The 26,196-nt window shown below is 41.3% G+C and overlaps 1 protein-coding gene and 1 non-coding gene across 2 annotated transcripts in view; one reads left to right on the plus strand and one right to left on the minus strand.

Annotated features, from left to right (window-relative positions):
- Positions 1 to 8,771: 8,771 nt before the first annotated feature.
- Positions 8,772 to 26,196, minus strand: part of LGR5 (leucine rich repeat containing G protein-coupled receptor 5) — an 84,951-nt gene continuing 67,526 nt past the window's right edge. Inside the window, exons 13-17 of the mRNA XM_070409724.1 lie at positions 16,554 to 16,625; positions 15,665 to 15,790; positions 14,311 to 14,456; positions 12,409 to 12,492; positions 8,772 to 11,422 (exon numbers count right to left, since the gene is read on the minus strand). Of these exons, the coding sequence (XP_070265825.1) occupies positions 10,338 to 11,422; positions 12,409 to 12,492; positions 14,311 to 14,456; positions 15,665 to 15,790; positions 16,554 to 16,625 (1,513 nt within the window). The 3' untranslated portion in view covers positions 8,772 to 10,337. The remainder of the gene's footprint in view (positions 11,423 to 12,408; positions 12,493 to 14,310; positions 14,457 to 15,664; positions 15,791 to 16,553; positions 16,626 to 26,196) is intronic.
- Positions 18,516 to 18,646, plus strand: LOC139007898 (small nucleolar RNA SNORA51). The gene has a single exon (XR_011471029.1). It is a non-coding gene; the product is annotated as a small nucleolar RNA SNORA51 (small nucleolar RNA).

Here is a 26,196-nt window from a genome sequence, read left to right on the forward strand (position 1 = left end):
TGGGGGACTGGGGCAGGGGAGTGCTGTGTGAAGGTGGGAATAAAACTGCCTAGATACTCAGCTAATATCCTTCCCTGAGGGGACAGCCATATTTCTGGTTGCTCACAGCCCTTCTGGTTAAATCTGAAGAATTGAATTAAAAGAAGAAAACATAGTGAAGAATATGGGGAGAAACCATGTTCCCCCTCCTGATGTTTCCTTTCTATTGTAGTTAAACTCCTGGAAGCATTCCATCCTCGAACTGATTTCCTGTGGAGAGGATAAATGACCTATCTTAATAGAATTTTGGACAGTGGAGGTAGGCATTTTAGTTAGAAAGGGCTTGCTTGTGAGTGACAATAAATAACCTCAACAAAAAGCCCTTCGCACTAGCTTGAGTGAAAAAGGGGGTCAGTTAAAGACATATAACAATCAACATGGAGATCTCTAAGAACAAGACAAAAAGCATGACCAGGCCACCTAGGAAATGGAACTTTCCAGAAAGTCCATTTTTCATGGAACTGCTTGCCTCCTCTTCTCTCTGCTTGCTACATCTTTTGTTTTTCTCTACAGAGTGGCTATTTCTGCTTCCCAAAACTTAAAAAAAAAAAATCTGGTAGATGCTTTTAAAATTTTTTAGTTGATTTTAGAGAGAAATAGACACACACACATAGAGATTTGTTGATTTGTTGTTCCACTTATTTATGCATTCATTGGTTGATTTTTTTATGTGCCCTGACTGGGATGATGCTCTAATCAACTGAGCTATCTGGCCAGGCCCTCTCAAAACTTAAATGTACATATAATTTTGGCTTTTCATGGTGTCAGTGCTAGCCAAAATTCTGTTTGATCTTTCAGTTTAAGCACCCATCCCATCATCATCTGACTTAGACTGTTTTAGTGTCCTAATTCCAAATCCTTTGGCAAGAGTATCTGATTGATCTGGTTTAAGCCAAGGAGAATTTAACAGGAGTTGTGCCTGGGAAACAATTACAAATATGGGGCGTGACTGGGCTGGACAAGTACGTACCTCCAATCTGTCTCCCTTGGTAAGGAAAATCAAAATTAGTCACATATACAGAACAGGCCAATTCAAGAGCCCATGGTTGCCTGAGAGGGAGGTGACCCTGGTTGGTTCCTTAAGCATAGATGGTCAGGATTTTGACCATGTGACCCTGACTTCTCCCTCTTACCGCCATCAGTAAATGAATCATGTGACCAAGAGATAGCCTATCCATTGTCTGGGCAGTGACCTGAGATGGCCTATCCCCCAAAGCCTTGCCCCACAGGGACAATGAACAATCTAATTCTTTCCCTTCTAGAGTTGGAGTGGAAGCTACACAAAAAGGCAAGGCAATAGTAGTAAGTGAGGGTCCTAAAGTGAAACCTTGGGGAGGTTTGGTCTCTTTGAGGGGACAGTGGGCTGAAGTCATGAATAATACCAAGTTATAAAGCTATGAGTTAGAGAAAAGTTACAGAATAGAGATGGTCATTGGTAGCAATAGAAGTAGTTGAAGCAAAAACAAAGAAAAACTGGGTCACTCGAGGGGTGAGAGATCCATAAATTAAACACTTCATTCCTAGAGAGCCTTCCACTTCTCACACCCCACTAAGGTCCCTAGGTCAATTTTCCTGTCCCCATGTTCCCTTGAGGCTCTTGTTCTTATGGCCATGTGTGCCTTTTCAATTAATTACTCTTCACTCTCCTTCATTACTTATGATCAAGGAAGCCTAACTAATCAGTTACTGAATATGTCACCTCAGTATTCTAATATCTATAGCCTGGAATTCAAAAGGGGGAAGAAGAAAGACAAAAAGTGGAGTGAGAGGCAGACGTATAAGGACTTAAAAACAGCTAAAGAGAAAAAGTGACAAATGACTTGTCAACTTGGCTATCCATGATCTTTGAGCTGGTACATTCTGTGACTTTATGCTGTGACTCCTGAGCTTCATTGGCCTTTATCTTCCCCTCTCACTACCTGGGGAGAGAGAGCAACAGAAAGAATAGACTTTAAACCCACTATTGAGACATACTAGTAAGCCAGGACAAGTGGAATAGGGAAACTGAGACAGATAGTTAAATAGCCAAGCAGTTTACAGCCATGTAGTAAATTTAAAAAAAAATCCTATCTTCCCTAACTAAGGACACTTCTCTACAACCAGAGGGTAAATAAATAGCTTAAATTGCCCTAAGCCAACCACACCCAAGGACAGATTAAGTTAGGGGACTAAATCTCATTTTGGTGCATCAGCATAAAGCTGATGAATATTTTATTGAGATTCTCCCCTAATACCTCCCTAACTCCCAGTTTTTAAAACCCTTACACTTCTTCCAGGTGAATTACCTTTGCCTTTCTCTCTCCTAAACTCCAATGGCCCTTCTTTTGCTTCTGTAACTTGTTTCCTGAGCCCACCCAACCTGGCTGGCTCACTTCTACAACCTCTATAACTTTCTAAGTAAACTTTCTCCCTCTCTCTCTCTTTTTTAAAAGGGTGTTGTTTTATTTTTTAAATGTATATTTTTATTGATTTCAGAGAGGAAGGGAGAGGCAGAGAGAGATAGAAACATCAATAATGAGAGAGGATCATTGATTGGCTGCCTCCTGCACACCCCACACTGGGGATTAAGCCCACAACCCGGGCATGTGCCCTTGATCGGAAATCAAACCCAGGACCCTTCAGTCCACAGGCCAACATTCCATCCACTGAGCCAAACCAGCCAGGGCTAAGATAGAAACATCAATGATGAGAGACAAGCATTAATTGGCTGCCTACTGGTGATCAAACTCACAACCAGAGCATGTGCCCTAATCGGGAATCGAACTGTGACCTCCTGATTCATAAATCAATGTTCGCAACTGAGCCACAACTGCCAGCTAAACTTTCCTTTATAGTTTGAGTTCTTGCCTCTGAATTCTTTTTGCTGAACTCAAGAACCAAGGTCCAATTGCGCTGCCAACCCTGCCAGTAACAATATAACCTTGGAGAGTTGATAGTTTCTTCAATAGCTTTAGGGAAGAGTCAGAGGTGGTCAAGAGCTGAAGTCTCTAAGAAGGGGCAAATTTAAGGCACAAGTCTTTATCTTTCATCATCACTGAATGGACTGACTGAATGCCCATCATGACACACAGCTATGTGCTCTAGTTTTCATGATGTTGATTTAAGATTTTATTGCCTTTGCCCAGCTGGTGTGGCTTAGTGGTTGAGCATCGACCCAAGAACCAGGAGGTCACAGTTTGATTCCAGTCAGGACACATGTCTGGATTTCGGGCTTGGTCCCCATTAGGGGAGGCAACTGATCAATGATTCTCTTATCGATGTTTCTCCCTCTCCCCTCTGAAATCAATAAAAACAAAACAAAACTTGGCCAATATTTTTTTTAAAAAAGATTTTACTGCCTTTCTCAGCAATTTACTAAATTTCTAAAATTTCTCCTATAATTCTGACACTAATTCCAATGTGTGGTTCCTCCCACCACCTCTTCAGATGCCAATTGCAAGTCCCAGGTTGTTACCTGTGCATCTGACAAGCTGGATGTAGGTGGATGTTCCAAAGACCCCCTCCTTGAGTTCAATTAATTTGCTAGAGTGGCTCACAGAACTCAGAGAAACATTTTACTTACTAGATTACCACGTTATTATAAAAAGGATATAGCTCAGAAACAAACCAAAGGAAGAGATGCATAAGGCAAAGTATGGGGAAAGGGCAGGGAGCTTCCATGTCCTCTCCAAGCGTGTCACTTCTCTCATCTCCACATGTTCACCAACCAGGAAGCTCTCCGAACTCTCTGCTTTAGTTTTTTATGGAGGCTTCATTACACAGGCATGAATGGTTAAATCTTGGCTAACTTAAACTCAATCTCCAGCTCCTCTCCCCTTCCTGGAGGTGGGGGTGGGATGGGATGGATGGAGGAGGGGGTGGGACTGAAAGTTCCTACCTCTAATCACATGGTGGTTCCCTGGCAATCCTTAGGTGACCTTGGGACTTCCCAAAATTCACCTCATTATCATAACAAGAGACACCTTCCAGGCTCTCATCACTTGGGAAATTCAAAGGATTGTAGGAGCTCTGTGCCATGAAGGGGGACCAAAACCAAATATATATTTCTTATTATCAATCACAATATCACACCCTTCAGGAAAACTAACACAATAATTCATTTAAAACATTGAGAATTGAGAAGTTAGCCATTATTTGATCTGGCTTCTCACTCACTATAATGGACTTTCTTTGATATCCAAGACATCTGATGAATGAATCTTACTTAGATTAAGCTCACCTCTGACTTTCTGAATCGTTCGCCAACTAGTTCTTGTTCACTGAAAGAGTAATTCAGCTTATTCCATGACTGCCTTTCAAGTTCGATGAAATAAAACCCGTTTTAATCTAGCTCCTCATCTTTGACCTCAGATGTCACCTATCACTTTCACTCTCAATTTCTTCATCTGCAAAATGGCAAGTCCTGCTTTGCTCACGTCATAGGGTTGTTGAGAAAGGGCAAAACCAGAAACCATTTATTAAATATTTACTGTGTTCCAGGTGCTGTGATGAGAACTTTATACACACTGAGTTATTAATACTCCCATCCCTATGAGACTGGTGGTATTTTCACATGGGAGACAGTTGAGGCTGGGTAGGTAGTAGGTAGTAAGGTGGTAATAAAACCAGGATTTGAACGCAGGTCTGTCTGGTAGCAAACCCTTGGGCTTAACCATTTTACTCTTTGGTCTGCTATGGACTGGTATTTAAGAAGGCACTAAGTAAATTTCAATTATTCAAATATTTCCCTTTAGACCAGCGGTTATCAACCTGTGGATCGCGACCCCTTTGGCGGTTGAACGACCCTTTCACAGGGGTCGCCTAAGACCGTCCTGCATATTAGATATTTACATTACGATTCATAACAGTAGCAACATTACAGTTATGAAGTAGCAACGAAAATAATTTTATGGTTGGGTCACAACATGAGAAACTGTAATTAAAGGGCCAGAAGGTTGAGAACCACTGCTTTAGACTGTTTTTCTTCAGGTGAAACATTTTGGTTTTTCTCAATTATTTTTTGGTGAGTTATTATTTCCCTACCCAATATCATTAGACTCATTGTCCTCATGGAGAGACATGTTTTTCATGTCCCACTTAAAATGTAGTAACCAGAACAGAAGTCATGTCCTCAGGTGACTAGAGCTGGAGAAACCCATATCCCATGTTTCCCGGCTCATCACATCTATTTTCCACCAGTTTCTGAATCCAGATAAGCTAAAGCTTTGTTATTCTCTCACCCAGTTGGCTTCAAGGGCCAAACATGCTAGAACGTGTGTTTGAGTCGAATGAGTCAGTGTAGAATCTGAGTTCAATATCTTCAGAAATGTTCACAAAAAGGACATTGAAGCAGGGGTGTGGTTACAGAACCTCCAACCCCTTCACTTACAGGGAAACGCTACTGTAACCTAACTGTACTCTAGGGCCTCTGTAGCCTAAGGGAGAAACTTGTTGGTGTTTAGTGGCTTGGAGGGAGATAGTCTCTTTTCCTGACAAAGTTGACTGTAAAATAAAATTTCTGAATTCTAAAGAGCACGAATGGAGCTAGAATGAGCCCAGTGAGCCCCATCAAAGCTCATAGGCCCCTGGGCTACAAATGATGAGCAGACTAACAAAAACCACAAGACTGTTATTTTTTCAGACATTAGAGCTTTTTTAGTTTTAAATGAACAGGGTTTTGCTAATTTTATTACCTCTTATTGCCATGTTTTTCTATTTTTGGCCAAAACAAAATGAAAAGATATTTTCTATTTCGTATAAGAATGGTTTTCCCCAGTAACACTTGTGAGAAAAAAAACATGTGTTATAGCCACTTAATATCATTGTACGTTAAAATGCCACTCAAAACAGTTTGTTGTAGGTGACATATGAATAGAGGGGCTAAAAATGGTGAGTTTTATTGATGGAACTGGTTGAACGCTAAAGCAAAGGTAGCTCCTTTTTGAATAAGATCTTAGTTTAGCAGGTGCCTTTCCTGAGAGATCTTTCTTGACGTCTGTATCTAAAGTAACATCCCTATCACGGTCATGCCATTCAGATTCATTTTCTTCATCTTTCCTTCAGAATTTCATTATTTATATTTGCTTATTGTCTATCTCTCATCCACTGGAATGCAAATTCCAGACCTTGTCTTGTTATCCCATGTGCAGAGAACACTGCCCCTGATAGTAATAGTGTTGACCGAATGAGTCCATTTTTGAAAGCATAAAAAATTATTAACCACTTACTCTAGGCTAGCCCACCAGTTTATGTTTTTTAGATTTTTTTTTGTTTTTGTTTTTACTGCTCATAAGTCAGTCAATGTTTATTATATATCTTTTCTCCTTTTCACTGTGGATTTATTTATTTGTGGGTGTAATTCCAGTCATTCTGATTTTCTGTATTGTAGTGGAGAGCCTTTAGTAGACACTTAATAGCGCAGTGTTTGGTGTGAGGTGTAGTATAACTAGATTTTCCTAATGAAGCAATAGAGTTTAAGGATTTTTAAATAAATAAATTTGAGTGGATTATTTTCCCCTTTAAACATTATTTTAAAATATTTTTATTAATTTCAGAGAAGATGGGAGAGGGAGAGATAGAAACATCAATGATGAGAGAGAATCATTGATTGGCTGCCTCCTGCATGACCCCTACTGGGGATAGAGCCCGCAGCCCAGGCATTTGCCCAGAGCCATGACCTCCTGGTTCATAGGTTGATGCTCAACCACTGAGCCACACCAGCCAGGCTAGAAAAGTATTTAACTAACTTCTTTTCTTGAGTGTGAGAGAAAGGGGTGGGCTTCCGGGATATGTTCCTAACTTTGGGTACCCGAAAGCAAATATGTTGAGAGGAAAAACTGAAATCCATTGCTCTGGAGACAACTTTTGTATTTGCTACCTGGGCTAAGAGGAGTTAGATTAAGAGGAATGAGAGTGTGTTCTAGTTCTTGTTTCAGCTGAAGACAAAGTGTCGACTGTACAGTAGGACTCCATTGGATGCCTGTTAACTAGGTTAGATTGAAGCATGTGGTTATACTAGTATCTGATGGATGGTGGGAAACTCAGTGCTAGGTACCCTGAGGGACCTTAGTAAATATGGGTTGATCTTAATAATAATGTTGGGCCTCCAACAGTACTTAATGGTTTCATTTTCTTTTCTTTTTTTTTAAAATATATTTTATTGATTTTTTACAGAGAAGAAGGGAGAGAGATAGAGAGTCAGAAACATCGATGAGAGAGAAACATCGACCAGCTGCCTCCTGCACATCTCCCACTGGAGATGTGCCCGCAACCCAGGTACATGCCCTCGACCGGAATCGAACCCGGGACCCTTCAGTCCGCAGGCTGGCGCTCTATCCACTGAGCCAAACCGGTTTTGGCAATGGTTTCATTTTCTAATCTGTAAGGGAAGATCAGGAAAAACCCTGCTGAAACTGAGAGGGTCTGGCCCAAAGTGTTTATAAAAATCATTTCATATCTTACGTTTTGGGGAATAGAAACCAAAGGGGAACAGTGTATTTCCTTATGCCCTGGGAGTTTCATGTCCTTATGTTTTGACCTTGACATGGTCATGGAATATGGTGTGTTTTTTGTTTTTTGGTGCTGAATAATAGCTTTCTTTTTTTTTTTTCTTTTTTAAAATCTTTATTGTTGACAGTATTACATAAATAATATTTTTAAAATTTATTTTAATTTTTATTGAATTTATTGGGATGACATTGGTTAATAAAATTATATAGGTTTCAAGTATAAAATTCTATAATACATCATCTGTAGTTATATATATACTAGAGGCCCAGTGAACAAAAATTCGTGCACTTGGTGGGGGAGAGGGGAGCAGTCCCTCAGCCCCGCCTGTGCCCTTTTGTAGTCTGGGACTCCTTGGGGGATGTCCACCTGCTGGCTTAGGCCTGCTCCCTGGGGGATCGGGCCTAACCTGGCAGTCAGACATCCCTCTGGGAGCCCTTGGGGGATGTCTGACTAAGAGCTTAGGACCACTGGGGAGCAGGCCTAAGATGTTAGTTGGACATCCTTAGATGGACATTCTTAGTGCTGCTGTTGTATTGAGTGTCTGCCCCCTGGTGGTCACTGTGTGTCATAGCGACCAGTCATTCCACCATTAGGGTCAATTTGCATATTACTCTTATTATATAGGATATAATATATAATTTTAATTTTTTTATTTTGTGAGTACGCTTATTAAAGCTGGGGACAGTGAAACAAAGGAAGGGCTTAGGGTAGAAGAAGCAATGGGAGACCTAGGTGAGGCTGTTTTGGCTCTCTAGAAATGTTATAGGAAAGAAGTGATCCAAGGTGGGTCTGCTGTCACCTCACTGGAGAATAAGAGAAAAAAGCAATATGTTTTCTTTAAAGGAAAATTTTATAGAAAAACCATGTTCATATTAAATAATTTTAAGGTTGATTTGGTATTTATATATTTCTATTTTTTTCTTTTCACATTGCACAAGAAATAGGTTCTGGCTATGAAATCCAAACTATCCCTGGGACAATCAGCTTCACCGAGTCATTTGTCATGACAAATGGCTTATCAATCACAGTTAAAACAGTCCAGGATTTGGTTAAGACATTTTTTTTCGTTCTTGTGAAGATTTACTTCTTAAGGTAAGTCCAGAATATCTAACATATTGAGGTGTAAATACTTAGACAGAAAGTGTACTTACACATCAAAAGTCAAAAACATTTAGGAGACCATATATTTGCCTATGGGCTCAATAAAAGATTTAAAAATATTTTCTTTTATAGTCACACATTTTATTACAAATTTCTTTATTTTGTACCCAATAGAAAAGCAAGTTTGGAATCTATTTACAAGTACTATACACTTACATATATTATATACAGTTAATGAATTTAAAGAAAATGGGCAGAGAAACAATATATATGGAAGAATATGCCACTGTACATGGTTTATTATCATGGTCCTTTGTATTACTGAATCTTTACCGTAGTAATAAATACAGTTCTATATTTACACATATTATAAAACATCTCATAAATGTATTTCTTTCACTTCCAAGTTAAAACATCTGATCAAAATAAACATGCTTATATAAAAATAAATCTACCTAACAGTCTTTTGGTTTGAATGTATTGAAGCTAATGTAGTATAATAAAGTTACAAATTAATCCTTTGACCTTTAGTATTTAATAATCTTGCCTCTTAAAATACCTAACACATGTATTAAATATAGAATAAGCAGAGAAGTCATGTTCCTGACATCAAATGAGTTGATCCAAAGACAACACAGCTAAAACCAAGCTAAATAAACAGGATAATATGTTACCGAGTCTCTGTTGAGTCCAAAGTGATTTCAGACATTGTTGCTAGAGCTACTGGAGATGCATGTGTGAGAAGTTAGGTTGGTGGATTTAATTTATGTCATGTCTGCATTTGATCATTACCTTAAGATACACATCAGTTTGAATCAACTGATAAAACCTCTTTCGAAAAATGTGTGCTTGCCCAGGAGAAAGAAAAAAGAAACCCTAGGCTGCTTACCATATTCACTAGGTATGTCCATTGCCGGCAACGGACTTTTCTTCTGAGTTTTGGGCACCAAGGAGTTAAAATGAATTCAGCAAGGCATTCCTCACCTGGAGAGGGTTGCCTTCATGGCAATTTAAGAATTTTAGTTCCTCTTCCTCTCAAAATATTTGTAAGCAGTTTTATTCCACTGAGGATGCAACCATCTAGTGCTGATAAATAAAATCCGGCATTTCTAAAAATGATGTGAATGTGAGCAAATTAATAATGCCTTATATTATCCATTCACCGGGTTGAGGGGAAATGGGTGACATGGAAGGATCCTTTTTGAGGAAAGGCAAAGGAGGACTAAAACATCTCCACGTGGTCATTAAAATGAAATCCTGTTGGTTACAACTTTACTTGGTACCATAGGCCACTTAAAACCCTTATTTTCCTAATACTCCCAACCATCTTTTCATCTTTTGAGAAGTTGGAGGGTTGAAAACCTTTTTTGTGAGTAAGGGTCTCCCCCCCCTGCCCCTTAGAGTGGTGATTTTAAAAAGAATTCAATTGAAATAATGGAGAATCTCTTTTGAATATTTCCATCTGCTTTAAAAAAATATGGGCCTCCCTAAATAGTGTGACTGACCTATCTCTTTGCTGAACAAATTATACAAGCAGCATTTAGACTTATTTTTCACTCGTCTCAATAGATTTCCACCTTTTTTCCACTGAGATACATATATATATATATTTTTAAACAAGTTTCAACTCTGTTTAGTTACTGCTCAGATATACCCGACCTCACATTTTGGGGTTTTCAATTTTTGGAAACTTTTTCTCTCGCATTTCATTAGAGACATGGGACAAATGCCACAGATGACAGATGACAGCTTTCGGTCATCGGGTAAGCGGATGGCGACCCCGCGTTGGAAGGCAGGTCGTAGGCGATGCTGGCGCTGGTGAACGTCACCAAGGCTTGGGTCGAGTCGCAGGACTGCTTCTCAACATCGTCAGAGTTGATGGACATCAGGCTCGAGTGCTTGGACCTCGTCCAGAAGTGGGCTTGCTTCCCCAGGCTCCCCAGATCCTCCTTGAAATGGGGGTTGAAGAGGATGTAGAGAAGGGGGTTGAGGCAGGCAGGGAGCGGGCCAATCACCAGGAGGATGAACTTGATGACCTCGGGACCGATGAAGGTGAGGTTCAGCAGGGAGGAAAAGGACAGGAAGGCCACGGGGCAGTAAAGGATACAGTTGGTGAAGAGCAGCAGGGCGATGTGCTTCACCATAGAGCAGTCCCAGATGTTCTCCAGGTCTCCCTTCTCCAGGTTGCAGTAGAGCTTGGTGTAGGCGACGGTCATCACGAGGAAGCAAAGGGAGTTGAGCAGGACCAGCGCGACCATGTAGCCCGTGGTGCTGGGCTCCCCGAAGGGCAGCGGCAGGCAGAGCGGGGAGGCGCTGTACTCGCTGCCGCCCAGCAGGGGCACCGTGGCGATGGTCAGCGCCAGCACCGCGCACAGCAGGATGATCGCTTTCAGGCTGGAAAAAGCTTTCGGCTCGAATTTGGCAGAGCATTTCACCGAGAACCCACGCTCCAGGGCTGCCAGAGTCAGCAGGAACACGGACGACTCCGAAGCAAAAATGGACAAGAACCCGACGACCTGGCAACCCACTCCCTGCTCCCACCACGCGCCGTGCCGCGCGAAGCTGCCGAAGGTGACCGCGTCCACGCCGGCCAGCACGGCGCTGGCGACGCCCATGAGCATGTTCACCGCCGCTATCAACCCGATGAGCAGTTTTATGGAGGAAATGTACAGGGGGGCTCGGAACACCGTGGACGTCACCAAGGCGTTGCAAGTGAGGGCCAGCACCGCGATGGTCCACACTCCAATTCTGATCAGCCAGCTCCCGAACAGGTACTCACAGAGTTTGAAGGGGCCTGCAAGTCCAAGGAAGGAAAAGACTGGGTATCAAACGACAGCTTGCAACTTTTGCCAGATGACCTCTTTGTTTCTCTTATTAGGACGCCAAAGAGAGTGGCCAGTAGCAGCCACAGTAACACACTGTTTCCTTGTGGCACGTTCTTCAACCACTGCCATTACCGCCTTCCGCGGCACCCAGGGCGTCAGCACACCAAGTGCTCATGTTTTCAAGCTACACACAGACACGCGGATGGGGAATTGAAATCACTTTCATTAAGGTCCCCCGAATGCGGCAGTGTTGGGCCAGGTAAAAAGCCAGGTCTCCTGGGCTTTTCATTATGGTCTCCCCCCACGCCCCCCCACCGTCCAGCCCCCCCTTCCAGAATGCTTCAAGAAGATTCTGTAAGCAGAGAGGGGAATCCGGGGGAAATACTCCATAATATTAGAAGAGGAAGTATGAATAATATGAAGGCATGTTTCTTGAACATCTCGTCTTGGGTTTAGAACGGCATTTGATGTTTGAGAGCAAGGGACATTCTAATTGGTGAAAATAAAATGTTAACCTTCCCAGCTGTCTTTTTTCCAACTGGTCCATCCTGTTTCTGGGAATGGGACCATTTATGAAGTCCACATATACAGATATTTTTTACTTGTATGTATAGGCCATTATTTGTTTTAACCAAATAGCTACTTAGGGAAGGCTTAAAAGAAACCCCTTTAAAAAAATCAGTGATTACAGGAAGCAAGACGGTCGCATACTAGTTTAGGCTGAATTGATAATATCATGTTAAAAGTTACATGTGCTTCTCGCTACAGTTTCCATTAACCTGAATCAGAAGTCTCCCTCAAAAATCTTGTTTATGAATGGAGACCAACTCCAATCCATGGGGAGGGACACTGAGAAGGTGCAAAGGTGGCACAGATCTTGCTTTGAAGTGTAGCCGGCCTCAGAGTCAACAGTGGGGATTGCTGCTGAGGGAGGCCATTCTGGCCTCTTTCTCACCTGGGGAAGGTGAGCATTGCACCGAATGGAGGGCTTTCAGGTCTTCCTCAAAGTCAAGCAGCAAATCTTCCAGATCGCGCTCATCTGCAGGAATGAGAAGTCCTGGAGATTAGTCCTATCTCTCTTTCCAGGGGACCAAATACCGGGGAGGATTGCCCTTGAACATGTTGTGTCACAAAGGAGACAGGAGGTCAGACATCCTGCTCTTTTCTGGGCTCTGGCTTTCTTAAGAGTCAACGATAAAGCTGCCTGTGGATGTTCTACTCAAGCTGCTATGTCATACAATCTTCCAGCAAAACTGGGGGGAGGGGAAATAACCTCAGGCTCCTGGTCATAACATCTAAGCTCGCTCATTTTGTTCTTGTTCCTGGAGCTCGTGATGTCCCCAAATTGCACAGACCTAAATTAGAGAGATATTTTTTATTTATATGTATAAACTACTATTTGTTTTAACCAAATAGCTTTCATAAAATTGGACCTTTCTAGTGGAAGAACCACTTTATCCAATTTTCTAACACTTAGATAGCTGTAGTGCAAATGTTCTGGGCTGTGTTCTCTGATGGTGCTTGGTTTAGGTAGCCACGACACAGGAATTCTGTGATCTAACACACTTTCCCAAAGATGCCGATTTCATTGATCTGGCGAGGGCGGGCATGAGTGTTTTTAAAAAGCCTCCATGTGATTCCTGGCCCAGAGTTGAGAATCAACTCCATGAAGAACCTTGTGCCTCTTGCTCATTGTGTACATCTAGGCCTAGAACACGGCCTGGCACATAGTAGGCACTCTAATTGTTTTACTTTGTTTTTTTTTTTAAGAGCAAAAACTAAAGCAAGGACAAGTGCAAGACACATACTGTGGCTTAAAACAAAAAGGCGGAGGGGCAAGATATCAGCTCCTTAAACCGATGTGCAGGAGGAAATGGGAGGGTTGTCTGCAGACAGACTGAATCATACTTGCGTGGAATCAACAAATCATTCAGGCCCAGAGGAAGAAAAGCCAGTCTGTTTAGAATCTGCGCAAACATGCAAAGTTGGCAGGGGAAGGAACACTGGGGCTGCCCGGAGCGCCTCCTCATTACCACAGGTGTGGTTTGAGGTGCATTGTTGCCTCTTTAAGTAAGGTCTTCAAGGAAAGCCAAGTGCTTCACAGACATGATCTCATTTCACCTTCCTGACAGACACCCCTGTGGGGGGAGCAGGGGAGAATGTTTTGGAATTAGTTAGATAAGAGGTTGGGTTCTTAAGCCCTTCCTGCCGAAATATGGAAGCATCTAAAATGCCCATATCCTCCACATAAGAATGAAAACAGAGCCTATCTTCTAGAGAAAAGAGCCCAGAAGCATGTTTGAGAAACATATCCACAAAGATGAAGCTCTTTTAAAAGCTTATGGAAATATCAATATGAATATTAATAATTACCCCATATTTATACAATATATGCTAAGGAAGATATAATAAACATAAGAATTAAAAATTCACGTACAGCCCTAGCTGGTTTGGCTCACTGGATAGAGCGTCGGCCTGGGGACTAAAGGGTCCCAGGTTCGATTCCGGTCAAGGGCATGTACCTTGGTTCCAGGTACATCCCCAGTAGGGGGTGTGCAGGAGGCAGCTGATCGATGCTTCTCTCTCATTGATGTTTCTAACTCTCTATCCCTCTCCCTTCCTCTCTGTAAAAAATCAATAAAATATATTTTTAAAAAAATTCACGTACAGAAAAGATGAAGTTTTAGAATGAATGCCCAAGGAACTTTCTCTTTCTCTGGGAGTCTCTAAAAGTGGGATGGACTCCCAACTTGCTGGGGTGGTTACATAGGGAAGTGTCTGGAGTTTAGACAATCCATCTGATGACTTTTTAAGACCCTTCCAGACACAATTTCATCACCAGAACAGCTGGTCTTACCTTGAACTTGAAACATTCCAGCATCTTTCTTATGAAGATCATCTGTACTGCTGTTGTCACCTTTATTCCACTGATTAGAAATTTTATAAACATTTTCACACACTCCAAATGCACAGCACTGGTAAGCATAAGGCATTTCTATAACCCTGAATAAAACCAAAGACAAAACATACACTTAAAGAAGTGAATTGTAAAATAGTGTTCGTCTTCTTTCACTCAATAACTCTGATTTTGGGTTTTAACCTTAATAAATAATCTAAAATATTAACTATGTGCACAGAGGTTTTATTACAGTGTTATTTATAATAACAATGGAGTTATTAAAATTATTACTATGAAGTGTTAATAATTGCAGAGGTTGAGTGACAGGTATATTATTTTCTCTATTTTTGTGTTTAAAAACTTCCATAATAAAAAGGTTAAAAAATGACTGCTAGGAAAATTGTAGTACCATTAAAAGGTGCTTATGGGCCTGACCATGCTGGCTCAGTGGTTGAGTGTCAGTTTGATTCCTGGTCAGGGTTTATCTCCTGGTTGTGGGCTCAATCCCCAGTAGGGGGTGTGCAGGAGGCAGCCAATCAGTGATTTTCTCTCATCATTGATGTTTTTATCTCTCTCTCCCTCTCCCTTCCTCTCTGAAATCAATAAAAATATGTTTCTTTTTTAAAAAAGGTGCTTATGGTATGAGAATATATTAAGTGATGAAAACATAAAAGTTTGTATATGTACTATGATTCTAACAATTAAAAATACATTGGAAACAGAGTCTAGGAGGAAATAACATAAAAAGCTGTTTAGGGGGTACTTTTATATTTTTCCCCCTCTTTCAGTTTCCAAACTCTCTTTTGGTGTTCTGGTTTTAAAAGTATATAAAAAGTACTTTGATTAAAAAAAATACATGTATATAAATAATCTTTCAAGGGACCTCTTTATTGATAATAAGCATAACAGGTTTTAAAGAGCATTACTTCCTCAAGCAAATATTAACTTCATAAATTTTATTAGAACACATACACAAGCTAGAGGTATTTAAAAAAGTAAACAGGAGTACATAATGTTATAATGTTATTTAATTATATGTCCAAGTTTATATCCCATGGATCAATGGTTTTCAAATCTTTCCATGACCTCAAGGATTCTGGGAGGCGCCTTTGGGAAACAGGAAATGTGGTCAGGAAGACCCGTTCTCCCACCTCGGGGCTTGTCCTGACAGTGCCCCAGGGGTAGGGCCTGGAGGGCATGAAATGCAATTCAATAGTGTCCCATGACCTCATAAATTTTGAAAACCACTGTAACACGCCTGTTATTTCACATGACCACAAATGTATCTTATTAGTTTTAATGACAAACTCACTTGAGTTCTGGAAAGTTTTCAGATGATATCAAGCTCTGTAAGGCATGATTTCCTGTTAATTTTAAGTGAGTTAAACCATGTAACCCAGTTACAGGAAAAGACGACAGGCGGTTGGACGATAGGTCCCTGCAAAACATCAAACAACAATGGGCTTTTAGTCCGTGTTAGCATAAAACGTTTACGTCAAAAAGCAACCTAAGGATTATTCACTGTTCCATAAAAACTTCTAAGAAGGGTTCTCACTTGTAATGGTAAAATTAACCATTTTGGTTACTTTTTACAGTCAGAGTTACAGGGGGGGAATGTTTTAATCACAACCAAATTGGAATTTCTATATTCAGCTGAGGTTTGCTAAAGAGGGGGATATACCAAATGAAGTGGCAGGTGCTGCATCTAATTTGAAAAGTGATGCTGACTGGATTAAGTTAGGGATGAGGGGGACAATGTTGTTGGGTATGTATTTTCCTCCTTCTCTTAACTTCTGTCTGACCAATTCCTTCTTTCTCTATTAGAGAAGGGAGACGGAGGGAGGAAAGAGCAAGAGGTGGAAAGGGGGGTGGGAGGGAGAAAAAGAGACAAAGGTTTTTTATTAGTCAAGATGGCCAACTATAAAACCAAAGCCCTTTAGAACTGAGTTGATAGCTATTCCATTCCTCCTGATCACTCAGCAAAAATGGAAAATTTCACCTCAGTAATGAGAACAGCTGTCACCCAGATCTTCAGTTCTGCACATAATGGCCCACATGCCCTCGGAGGGGTAGGGGGCTCCTCTCTGGTCTGATAGAGCTCTAGTGTGGGAAACACTGAGGGTGGGCAATCTGTGCACTGCAGGGTTAGGTGGACCCTGATTATGAAGAGACCAGCCATAAACAAGTAATAAAATACTCACAGCTTTCTTAGAGATGGCAAAGTAGAAAATGCACTGGGGTGAATAATGGCAATTTTGTTCCAAGCTAAATTCCTATTTAAAAGAAAAAGTGAGAGGATTACATAAAAAAAAAAAGATGACCTTGTGAAGTTTTACCATGTATACTTATTCTAACAAAAATTAATTTTCATTCAGGACAGGAATAATTAACTTATAAAATCATCCTTCAGATAAATATATTAATAGTATAAAATGATTAAAGAGAGAACTTTAAAGCAACCTTGTTTAAATTAATCAAGAAAAATTATTCAGGTGGATATTTCAGTTTTTCACTCTCTTCTTGCAAAAAAGTTGACTTTAACATGGTTGCAAATTTTATTAGGCATTTCTAAGATTAGTGGGCCTAGGAGAGTGGGAAGACACAAAGGTACTTCTTTTGACAAGCAGGTACATTTTAAGTTAAAAAATGCCCCTGGGTATGTAATGAAATTCAACGGAATTTGTCTACATTGCCCATGTATTCCAGGCCTTATGAGAAACAGAGATTCTTTCAGAAAAATTCCCAGTAAAGGAGACAGACATTTAAATTCTTAGCTGGGGAATGAATAAAAGAGGGCTTGCATATGCTGGAAGTAAAACCCTTTGATAACAAAGAAAATCTACAATTTATAGAGAAATAAAATTCCCTCACTCCTCCCCTCCACTGACATATGTGTGTGTGTGTGTGTGTGTGTGTATAATTTCACAGGAATAAGAACGCCCACATTTAAAAAGAGGAGCAATGAACCTGAATTTTGTATTTTTTAAAATGCCTAACTAGAAAGGTAACAAAAGTGTAGACATTTGAATAAATTGAAAGTTATCAGAGATCCAAGATGGCACCTCCTCCCAGGACCAAACTGAAATTACAACTAAATGACAGAACAATCAACCTGAATAACCAACTGAAGACTAGCTGAACAGACATCTTAGAACCAAGGGTTTACAGAAGAATCCACACTGAGACTGGTAGGGAGGAGGGAGACATGAAAAGGGCTGGCCCCGCTGCCACTGGTGGCGGCTGAGAGTCTGGAGGGATATCTCAGTTGCGGGGGCTTTCCCCTTCAGAGCAATGGTCTCAAACCCATGCCAGTCTCCCCGGCCTGGAGCACCAGAGCTGGAAAGAGGAGCCCACATACTATGTGGCTGTGAAAATCTGGAAGAGACAAGAATCTGCTAGAAAACCAGGGGCCCTCCTAAAAGACCAGTGCACAAAGTCTCATTTGTAGCCACTCACCATGGGCTCTGGCAAAGGGAAGGCGACTCAGAAGGTTTGTAGCTTCAGGAAGAAGGCTAAAGGGACAGCTGCTCTGGTCCCTTTAGTTGAATCCTCATCCTCACCACACACTGACACCATCTTTCCTGGGTCGAGCACTCCTCTCCATACCGCATCAGCCTAAGGCAGTGGTTCTCAACCTCCTGGCTCTTTAAATACAGTTCCTCATGTTGTGACCCAACCATAACATTATGTTCATTGCTACTTCATAACTGTAATGTTGCTACTGTTATGATTCATAATGCAAATATCTGATATGCAGGATGGTCTTAGGCGACCCCTGTGAAAGGGTCATTCGACCGCCAAAGGGGTCGCCACCCACAGGTTGAGAACCGCTGGCCTAAAGGAATGCATTAACCCCACCCTCCTGACTCCCTGTGACCTTGCAGTTCCAAGCTCTCTCCCTGAGGAGTCTGCTGGCTGTTGCCCGTCTGGACTCATGGTGCAGACTTTCTTGGAGGTCTCTTAAGGAGGTCTGGTGGACCCAGAGTTCAGAGAAAAACAGGAAAAGACTAAGTTTGTGACTCTAGGGTGAGGATCATTTTCCCCCCATGGGAGATCCACTAGCCTCATCCTTCCAGCTCACTGTGGGCCTGGGCTGCGGAGGAGTCAGCTGCATGATGCCATCCTGGGCCCATGGTGCAGCCTTTCTTAGAAGGCTCTCGAGGGGCCTCCTGGTGCTTACCACAGGCTGTATTCTTACACTGACCGTACAGAAATAGAGGCAGAGTAAACTTACCCCATATACACCTCAGCTCAGGCTCTTTGCCTGGTCTGTATTGTGAATGGGGAGACATTGAGAAAAAAAAAAAAGAAGGCTCTCGACGAAGTCGGGGCAGGCTCAGGGGTGGCAAAGACAAGGGCCATTTTTCTCTTGTGCACTGTCACCACCATTTCTGTGCAGAGACCTCCCTTCACACGACCAAATATCGATCTGTTTTAACCTAATGATCCTGCTGGCCTCACCCTGACAACTCCCTGAGACCCTACCCTCCCACAAAGGTTTGCAAACCCCTGGTGGGTGGTAGCTAGACTTGGTTTGCTTTGAAACTTTTTCTGAGTGGCCTCAGACCCAGCACTGGTGCCAAGTTTGAATCTGCATCAACCTGGTGAATACCACTCGCTCCTACCTGGTGACTCACTGAGAACCCACCTCATGCAACTCACATACTGCCAGAGGCCCTTTCAGTAATTAAACCTAATAGATGGAGACAGATTTTAGGGTTTTGTGGGCCTTTTGATGACCTGCCCCTGGCTTGGTGCTGCTAGAAACTGGCCTTGGTGTGTACTTTGGCCCCTCCCATTTGTACCCAAGCCCAGTAGAGGCAGCCACTAACAGTGGGTCCTCTGTAGCTCCAAATAGGTAGCTCAGGGCTCTTTACAAGCGGCACCTGACATTGACCTACACCAGAATCCTTCGTAAGAGGCCCTAGAACCAATACACCTAGTGGTGGGCTTCAGACCACATCAGAGCATGGCCCAATTAGCTCCACAAGTGGCACACCCACAGCGAGATCTTGGCAGGCACAAGACCCTGATGGAGCAAATTCTACTTCCTGGGGTCAGCCCCTGTAGTTAGGGTCAATCCTCATAGTCAGCCAGCCTGAGGGTTGGCCCCATTCTTGAATGGGGCAAAAGCAATGAAGACTTAAGTACAATAAGAGGGCTCACATAATCCATACAAGGGCCATTCCTGGAGCACCTAATTCAGGGAGATTGTGCCACTGAGCCTCCCAAGACCCCTATTACATAAGACCACCATATCAAGACTGGGAGACATAGAAGATCTACCTAATACACAGAAACAAATACAGAGAGGCAGCCAAAGTTTGAAGACAAAGAAACATGCCTCATGTGAAAGAACAGGAGAAATCCCCAGAAAAAGAATGAAATGAAATGGAGGAAAGCAATCTACCAGATACATAGTTTAAAACAATGGTTATAAGGATGTTCAGGGAACTTAGTGGAAGAATGAGTGAATATAGTGAAAACTTAAACAAAGAGACAGTAAGCATTAAAAGGGACAAGAAACCATAAAACAGAAGCAGTCAGAAATGAAGAATAAAATATCTGAAATGAAGAATACAATAGAAAAGATTAATAGTAGGTTAGATGAATCAGAGGATCAAATCAGTGATTTGGAAGACAAGGTAGCAGAAAGTAATCAGAGCAGCAAAAAGGAAAAGGAATTAAAAAAAAATGGGGATTACCCCTAACTGCCTCTGCCTGCCAGCCTGATGCCCTTAACCACTCCCCTGCTGGCCTGATCACCCCTAACTGCTCCCCTGCCTGCCTGATTGCCCTAACCACCTTTGCCTCACCTCCGCCACCACGGCTTTGTCCAGAATGATGTCCAGAAGGTCGTTTGGCTGTCCGGTCTAATTAGCATATTATGCTTTTATTAGTATAGATTGGAGGAGAAATAAAGAGCTTCCCAGAAAGTAAAACACTAAAGGACTTCATTACCATCAAACCAGTATATACGAAATGTTAGAGACTGCTTTAACAGAAAGAAAAAAGAGAAACATAATTATAAAGAATAAAATGATAATAAGAATGTATTTATTAATAATCACTTTAAATGTGAAGGATTAAATGTTCCATTAAAAAGACACAGAGTAACTGAATGGATGAGAAAACAAGACCCATATGTATGCTGTCTACAAAAGACCCATCTCAGAAAAAAGACACAGATGGAAGGTAAAGAGATGGAAATTTCATGCATTGGAAATGAAAAGAAAAGCTGGGATAGCAATACTTATATAAGACACAATAAACTTTAAAACAAAGACTGTAAGAGACAAAGACAGACATTTTTAAGTGATAAAGGGATCAATTCAATAAAAGGATATAACCCAGCAGTTCTCAACCTGTGGGTCTCGACCCCTTTGGGGGTCGAACGAGCCTTTCACAGGAGTAGCCTAAGACCATCGGAAAACACATATATAATTACATATTGTTTTTGTGATTAATCACTATGCTTTAATTATGTTCCATTTGTAACAATGAAATTGGGGGTCACCACAACATGAGGAACTGTATTAAAGGGTTGCGGCATTAGGAAGGTTGAAAACCACTGATATAACCCTTGTAAACATTTACACACCCAACATAGATGTACCTAAATATATAAAGCAAAACTTGATGAACATAAAGGGAGAGATCGACAGTAATACAGTCATAATAGAGGATTTTAACAGCTTGTTGACATCAATGCATAGAGCATTCTCAACCTTTTAACTAGTTGTCTTAAGAGATGCCTATCACTTCATGCTGGCTTGAAAGATGGAATGCAAAATCCCTGGGGATATATTTATATATTCCTGCCCCTCTGACTCATCCCCTTGACAATATAGCATTGAACATTATGACATAATAGAACATAGTTGAACCACTAAATTACTCTGGGCAAGGCATCCTAAATAGGGACTAAGGTACTATCAAGAAAATGTTTGGCATTTCAAAATAAGTGGATTTTTGATTGCAAGGTTTTTCTCTGGCTTTTGACAGAATACCTATGTGTTCTGTTTGATTGGCAAAGAGCCCAAGATCTTGCCTTGAAAGAAAGCAACTCAGAGTATCATCACCATCCCCTACTCAGCCAACATCATATATTTATTGAGAACCACTGAGTGCAAAGTATGTTACACTATACATGCTAAGAAAAGATATCTTTCTCTTCAAGGGAAGGAATAAAGGATGAATCCAAACAAATAGAAATACTCATTTTTTCAGTCACTTATTTAAACACAATGCAAATAGACAGGTGTAGGGTGTATGGAGGGGAATCATTACAAATGGATACATCTTTGCACCAAGGTACTGGTTCTATAAATTGTCTCAGAGTGCTCTACATTTTAGAATGGCATTGAAAAATAAAATAACAGAAAAATGACATTGAAATCCTGCAGGGACTGTAGAAAAAGAAATAGGATACACCATTTGTTTAGAAGAGCATCTCAATTTGATACTGATGAGGCAGCATCTATGTTCATGCCTAACCTGCTCATCTATTGACTATTCTCATAATGATATGCTTAGCAACTTTTTCTAGGGTTCACCTAAAGTTTTCAGGGAGGAATGAGGTGTGATCTAAACAGCTTCACACTATCTAGATCTTATGGAGTGCTGTGAGCGTGGGGGGCTGATAAATGATGCTGTGACATCCCAGATGAAGTTGGTTGCAAACACCACATCATGAAGCCTTCCAGAAGTCTAACCAAAAAAATCTGCCTAAACCTCTGCGGATTACTCCATGGCGTAAAAAGAAGAGAAATGGTTGTTTGAAATTAGTTTAGGATTTGCAAACTTGAAATAAATGTTTGTCTTTGTGGTTCCCTAGCTATGGGAATACTCAGATGAAATGGTCCTGCCTTGCAGATAAAAAGTGATTAGTCTCATGAATCATGAATGTTTATAAAAAGCCTTTTCTTATAGTTCTAGGAAATTGAGGCCCCTCTATTGTGGTGGTGGCAGGAGTGTTTTAAAAACAATTCCTTGAATTTGATTGTTCAACACTATACTTTAGTGGATATCAGGGTGAATAATGCACACACCCTTGCCCTCTAAGAATTTACAATCTAGTAGTGATCCAGATAGATATATAAATAATCATATATATAATAAAAGGTTAATATGCAAATCAACCAAACAGCAGAATGACCGGTTGCTATGATGCGCACTGACCACCAGGAGGAAGATGCTCAACGCAAAAGCTGCCCCCTGGTGGTCAATGTGCTCCCACAGGGGGAGCGCCGCTCAGCCAGAAGCCCTGAGCCCAGGCTCACGGCAGGCGAGCACAGTGGCAGTGGCGGGAGCCTCTCCCACCTCCTCAGAAGCACTAAGGATGTCCCATGGGGAGCAGGCCTAAGCCATCAGTCGGATATCCCCTGAGGGCTCCTGGACTGTGAGAGGTCGCAGGGCGGGCTGAGGGACCCCACCATCGCCAAGTGCATGAATTTTGTGCACCGGGTCTCTAGTTTGTTATAAAATAGAATAATAAATGAGAGCCCCCTCCCCAAATCTTAATGATTATGATCTTCATATTACTTTACAAAATGAAAAATTTATTGCCACATTGTCCACCTTGCATATTCTGATTCCTCACTACTGCCTACTCAAAAAGAGTATTAATCACATAGAGATTTTAAGGTATCACAAACACCTTCTTAAGTTCTGCATGGAAGATGTTCATCACATCTATTATCTGAGCCTCTATTTTAGCTAACATATAATTCCACTGATGGCTCCTATTTGTCACATGCAATAGTATTATAATACTGGCATTTCTAATGAACAATGATTGTCCTCTAGCAACATGATGAGTGACCCCATAACTTCTCATTTTGGTCTTTAGACCTCGCAGGACTTCATGTTGCCTTTGTAGTGCTGCTAAGAAGGCCCTCCTCTTCGTCTATCCCCAGGGGAAATCAAGCAGACAGCCCATCACTATTAAAAGACTCCCTGGGGACTTTTTGGAGATCTCAGCTTCTAGCCTTTCCTGATATTGTTCTTCCAAATGCAGCACAGGAAATAATGAACTTGGGGATGTCAATTTCTTTTCTGTCCCTAAAGGCTAACCTATGGATGATTCTGTTTGCAGAACCTTAAACAGATTCACCTCAAACAGATGTCATGATAATTTTTCTGTGAATACCAGACTTTGCAATCTCATTGATCATTTGTGTTTCTTTCAAATGAAAAAAGAAAGAAAGGGCAAAAGAAAAGAGGCCCAAGGAAGTCAATTGTTTAGAGCAATTAAAGAGTTTCTTTGGTTTTAGACTATAAGTAGTAGGAATAGAACATAGACTGTGATGTTAGTATCCCTGCAAAGAACTGTCATTGTACTTTTTCTTTTTTTGTCCAAATGATGTTGGACCTATGTCCATAGACAATTCCTGATCAGTGAAGAATCCAAGTGGAGTTTAAGAAAGGAGGCATCTAGATTTGAACCATCTGGATTAAAACCCTGATAACAGCAACATAAAGGCCATTTTATCCAATGAAGGCTTGAAAGCACCCCACTACAATTTGTGGGAGTAAAAGAATGGATGCACACTGGCCTGGCATTTGTGGTAGTATCTCCCTGCATGGTGGTGTACAAAGCAGGAAACAGCTTCTAGAGATCTACTTCTGCCGGTAAGTATCTGGGTGACCTTAACCTAGTTACTGATTTATGCAGGTCTGCATTTTATCATTTGTTAAAGAGTCTGACATTCTGTAGAGACTCTATTTGCTCAAAATCGTGGTAAATGTTGGTGGTTTTACATAACCCTCGATGGTCTGAAGCAAAATGAAGTGATTTAGAATTGAACTCTGAGAGCTAGGTACTACATTTTCCCTCAAAGTTAAAGGTGATTTGGCCCCTTCACTCACTTTCAGAAACTTGTTGGGGCAAGAGGCAGTACATTAAAAGAGTCAGTACAATCTGGTTGGTTACCAGTGTACGCTCAATCTCAAGGTAACTGGTTTCCAGATAACTTAGCGAGTGTTAGGATAGGTGATCACCAACCAGAATGGTTTTCTCCAGACCTTCCCAGGCCTTAGATGCACACACAGGTCAGGAAACAATAGCTTGTTACCCCAGAGATGCCCATAATTGGCTGCCTCCTCCTTTCCCAAGTCCCACGTGGGAACCGATGTGATGGTGACAATGTGATGGTGTGGTGATAATGTGATGTGATTTAGTACAAGCACAGCAGATAACAACCACCCTCCTTTTTAATTCCTGAAAAGACCCCAGAAACTTTCATATGAAAAAGCTGTTGTTTTTTTTTAAGTTGTAAATATAAAACATGCTTCCCAGTTTCATTAGCATTTAATTTGGTTTTGATGTATGTATTTTCCCTCCTCGCTTCCCGTCCCCCCGCCAGCTTCAGAGACATTTAATCTCTAGGGTCAAATACTTTCAAACAGCCATGATCTCAAATTGTAATAAAAGACACAATTTTAAAGGACTTTTATGCATATATGCATAACCCATGGACACAGACATAGGCCTGCGGCTGGGGGCAGGAGCGGGCTAGAAGGGATCAATGGGGGAAAAAAGGGGGACATGTGTAATACTTTCAACAATAAAGATTTTTTAAAAAGACACGTTTTTAGTAGAGGAAAAAAATCTTGTTGTAAGTCCCTCTCTACTCAACTGTAACATTTTTAGAAAACTACAAAAAATGCTCAAACAGTTCTCTTAAAAAAGAAAAGATTGTTATTTCTGTAGCCACAGGTGTGCAACAAGTTCACTTTTGAATAAAAAAAGGGGAGGGGGTGAGGAGGAAAGAGGGGTTCCAAACAGTGACATTATACAAAGTTGTTTCTTATTTCTGAAGGAGGAAATACATTTGCTGCATAGGCAATCATCTTGATGAACAAACTTGTATAAAGTACCTGTTTTGTGCTCCTCACAATTCCAGGGCTCATGAAGATGCAATAATACATGAACTATCACAGTCTCTGATAGGGTGTTTTTATCCTACCCTCACTATTTTTACGTATGTTTGAAGATTATCATAATAAGAATATTTACTGATAACCAGATTCCAATATTACATGCCTAGAAGAAAATGGATATATGGGATATCTACCCATAATATAAAATTCTATATTACACAAGTATGTAATATTGGTAGATATGGATCTACCTGCAAGTGGTGGGGTGGGAGGAGAAAACATGCTGGCTTGGGATAAAATGACAATAAAAAGGGACTTGGTGACATGACCATGTATTTTCAAGCAGAAACTTCCCTGAATGTAGCTGGTGATCTCTTCCCAAATGGATACATCTATCTGAATTATAATACCCTCAACTCCACCCTCTTTATCAAGAGAATCAGCAATTGCTCCAAGCAGGTCTGGCTTTAAATAGCAGGTCATAGAAACAACCTAGTGAGTTCCTATTGGTCACTGACCAAATGAGCTCCTAATAGAAACATCAACTCGTAGTGAGGAAGGAAAAGAGAGCGAGGGGAAAAACAGAGAGAGAGAGGAAGAGAAAAAACAAGACAAGACAAAAATCGTACACCTATGGATGAGGACAGTGGGTGGGGAGGGTAAGGGCAGAGGGGGTGGGTGGAAACCGGGTGGAGGGGAGCTATGGGGGAGGGGGGAGAAAAACTGTAATAATCTGAACAATAAAGATTAAAACAAAACAAAACAAAAAAACCAAGATGAGAAGAAAGAACCCGCTTTAGGCTGTGATAGCCATGCTCTAATCACTCTAATCGCTGCATCAGAGAGCGTGAGAGATGGATGGAACCTCCCTGGTGCTCGGTCTCTGTGCAGACGTGCCTAACGCAGCAGGATCTAGAGCATCTCTTCCAGCAAAATGTTCCACTAAGGTTTTCTGACATG

This window comes from Myotis yumanensis, unplaced genomic scaffold (assembly GCF_028538775.1).
Source record: "Myotis yumanensis isolate MYYU_CA2020_CCGP unplaced genomic scaffold, mMyoYum1.0.hap1 SCAF_3, whole genome shotgun sequence".
NCBI classification, from domain to species: domain Eukaryota; kingdom Metazoa; phylum Chordata; class Mammalia; order Chiroptera; family Vespertilionidae; genus Myotis; species Myotis yumanensis.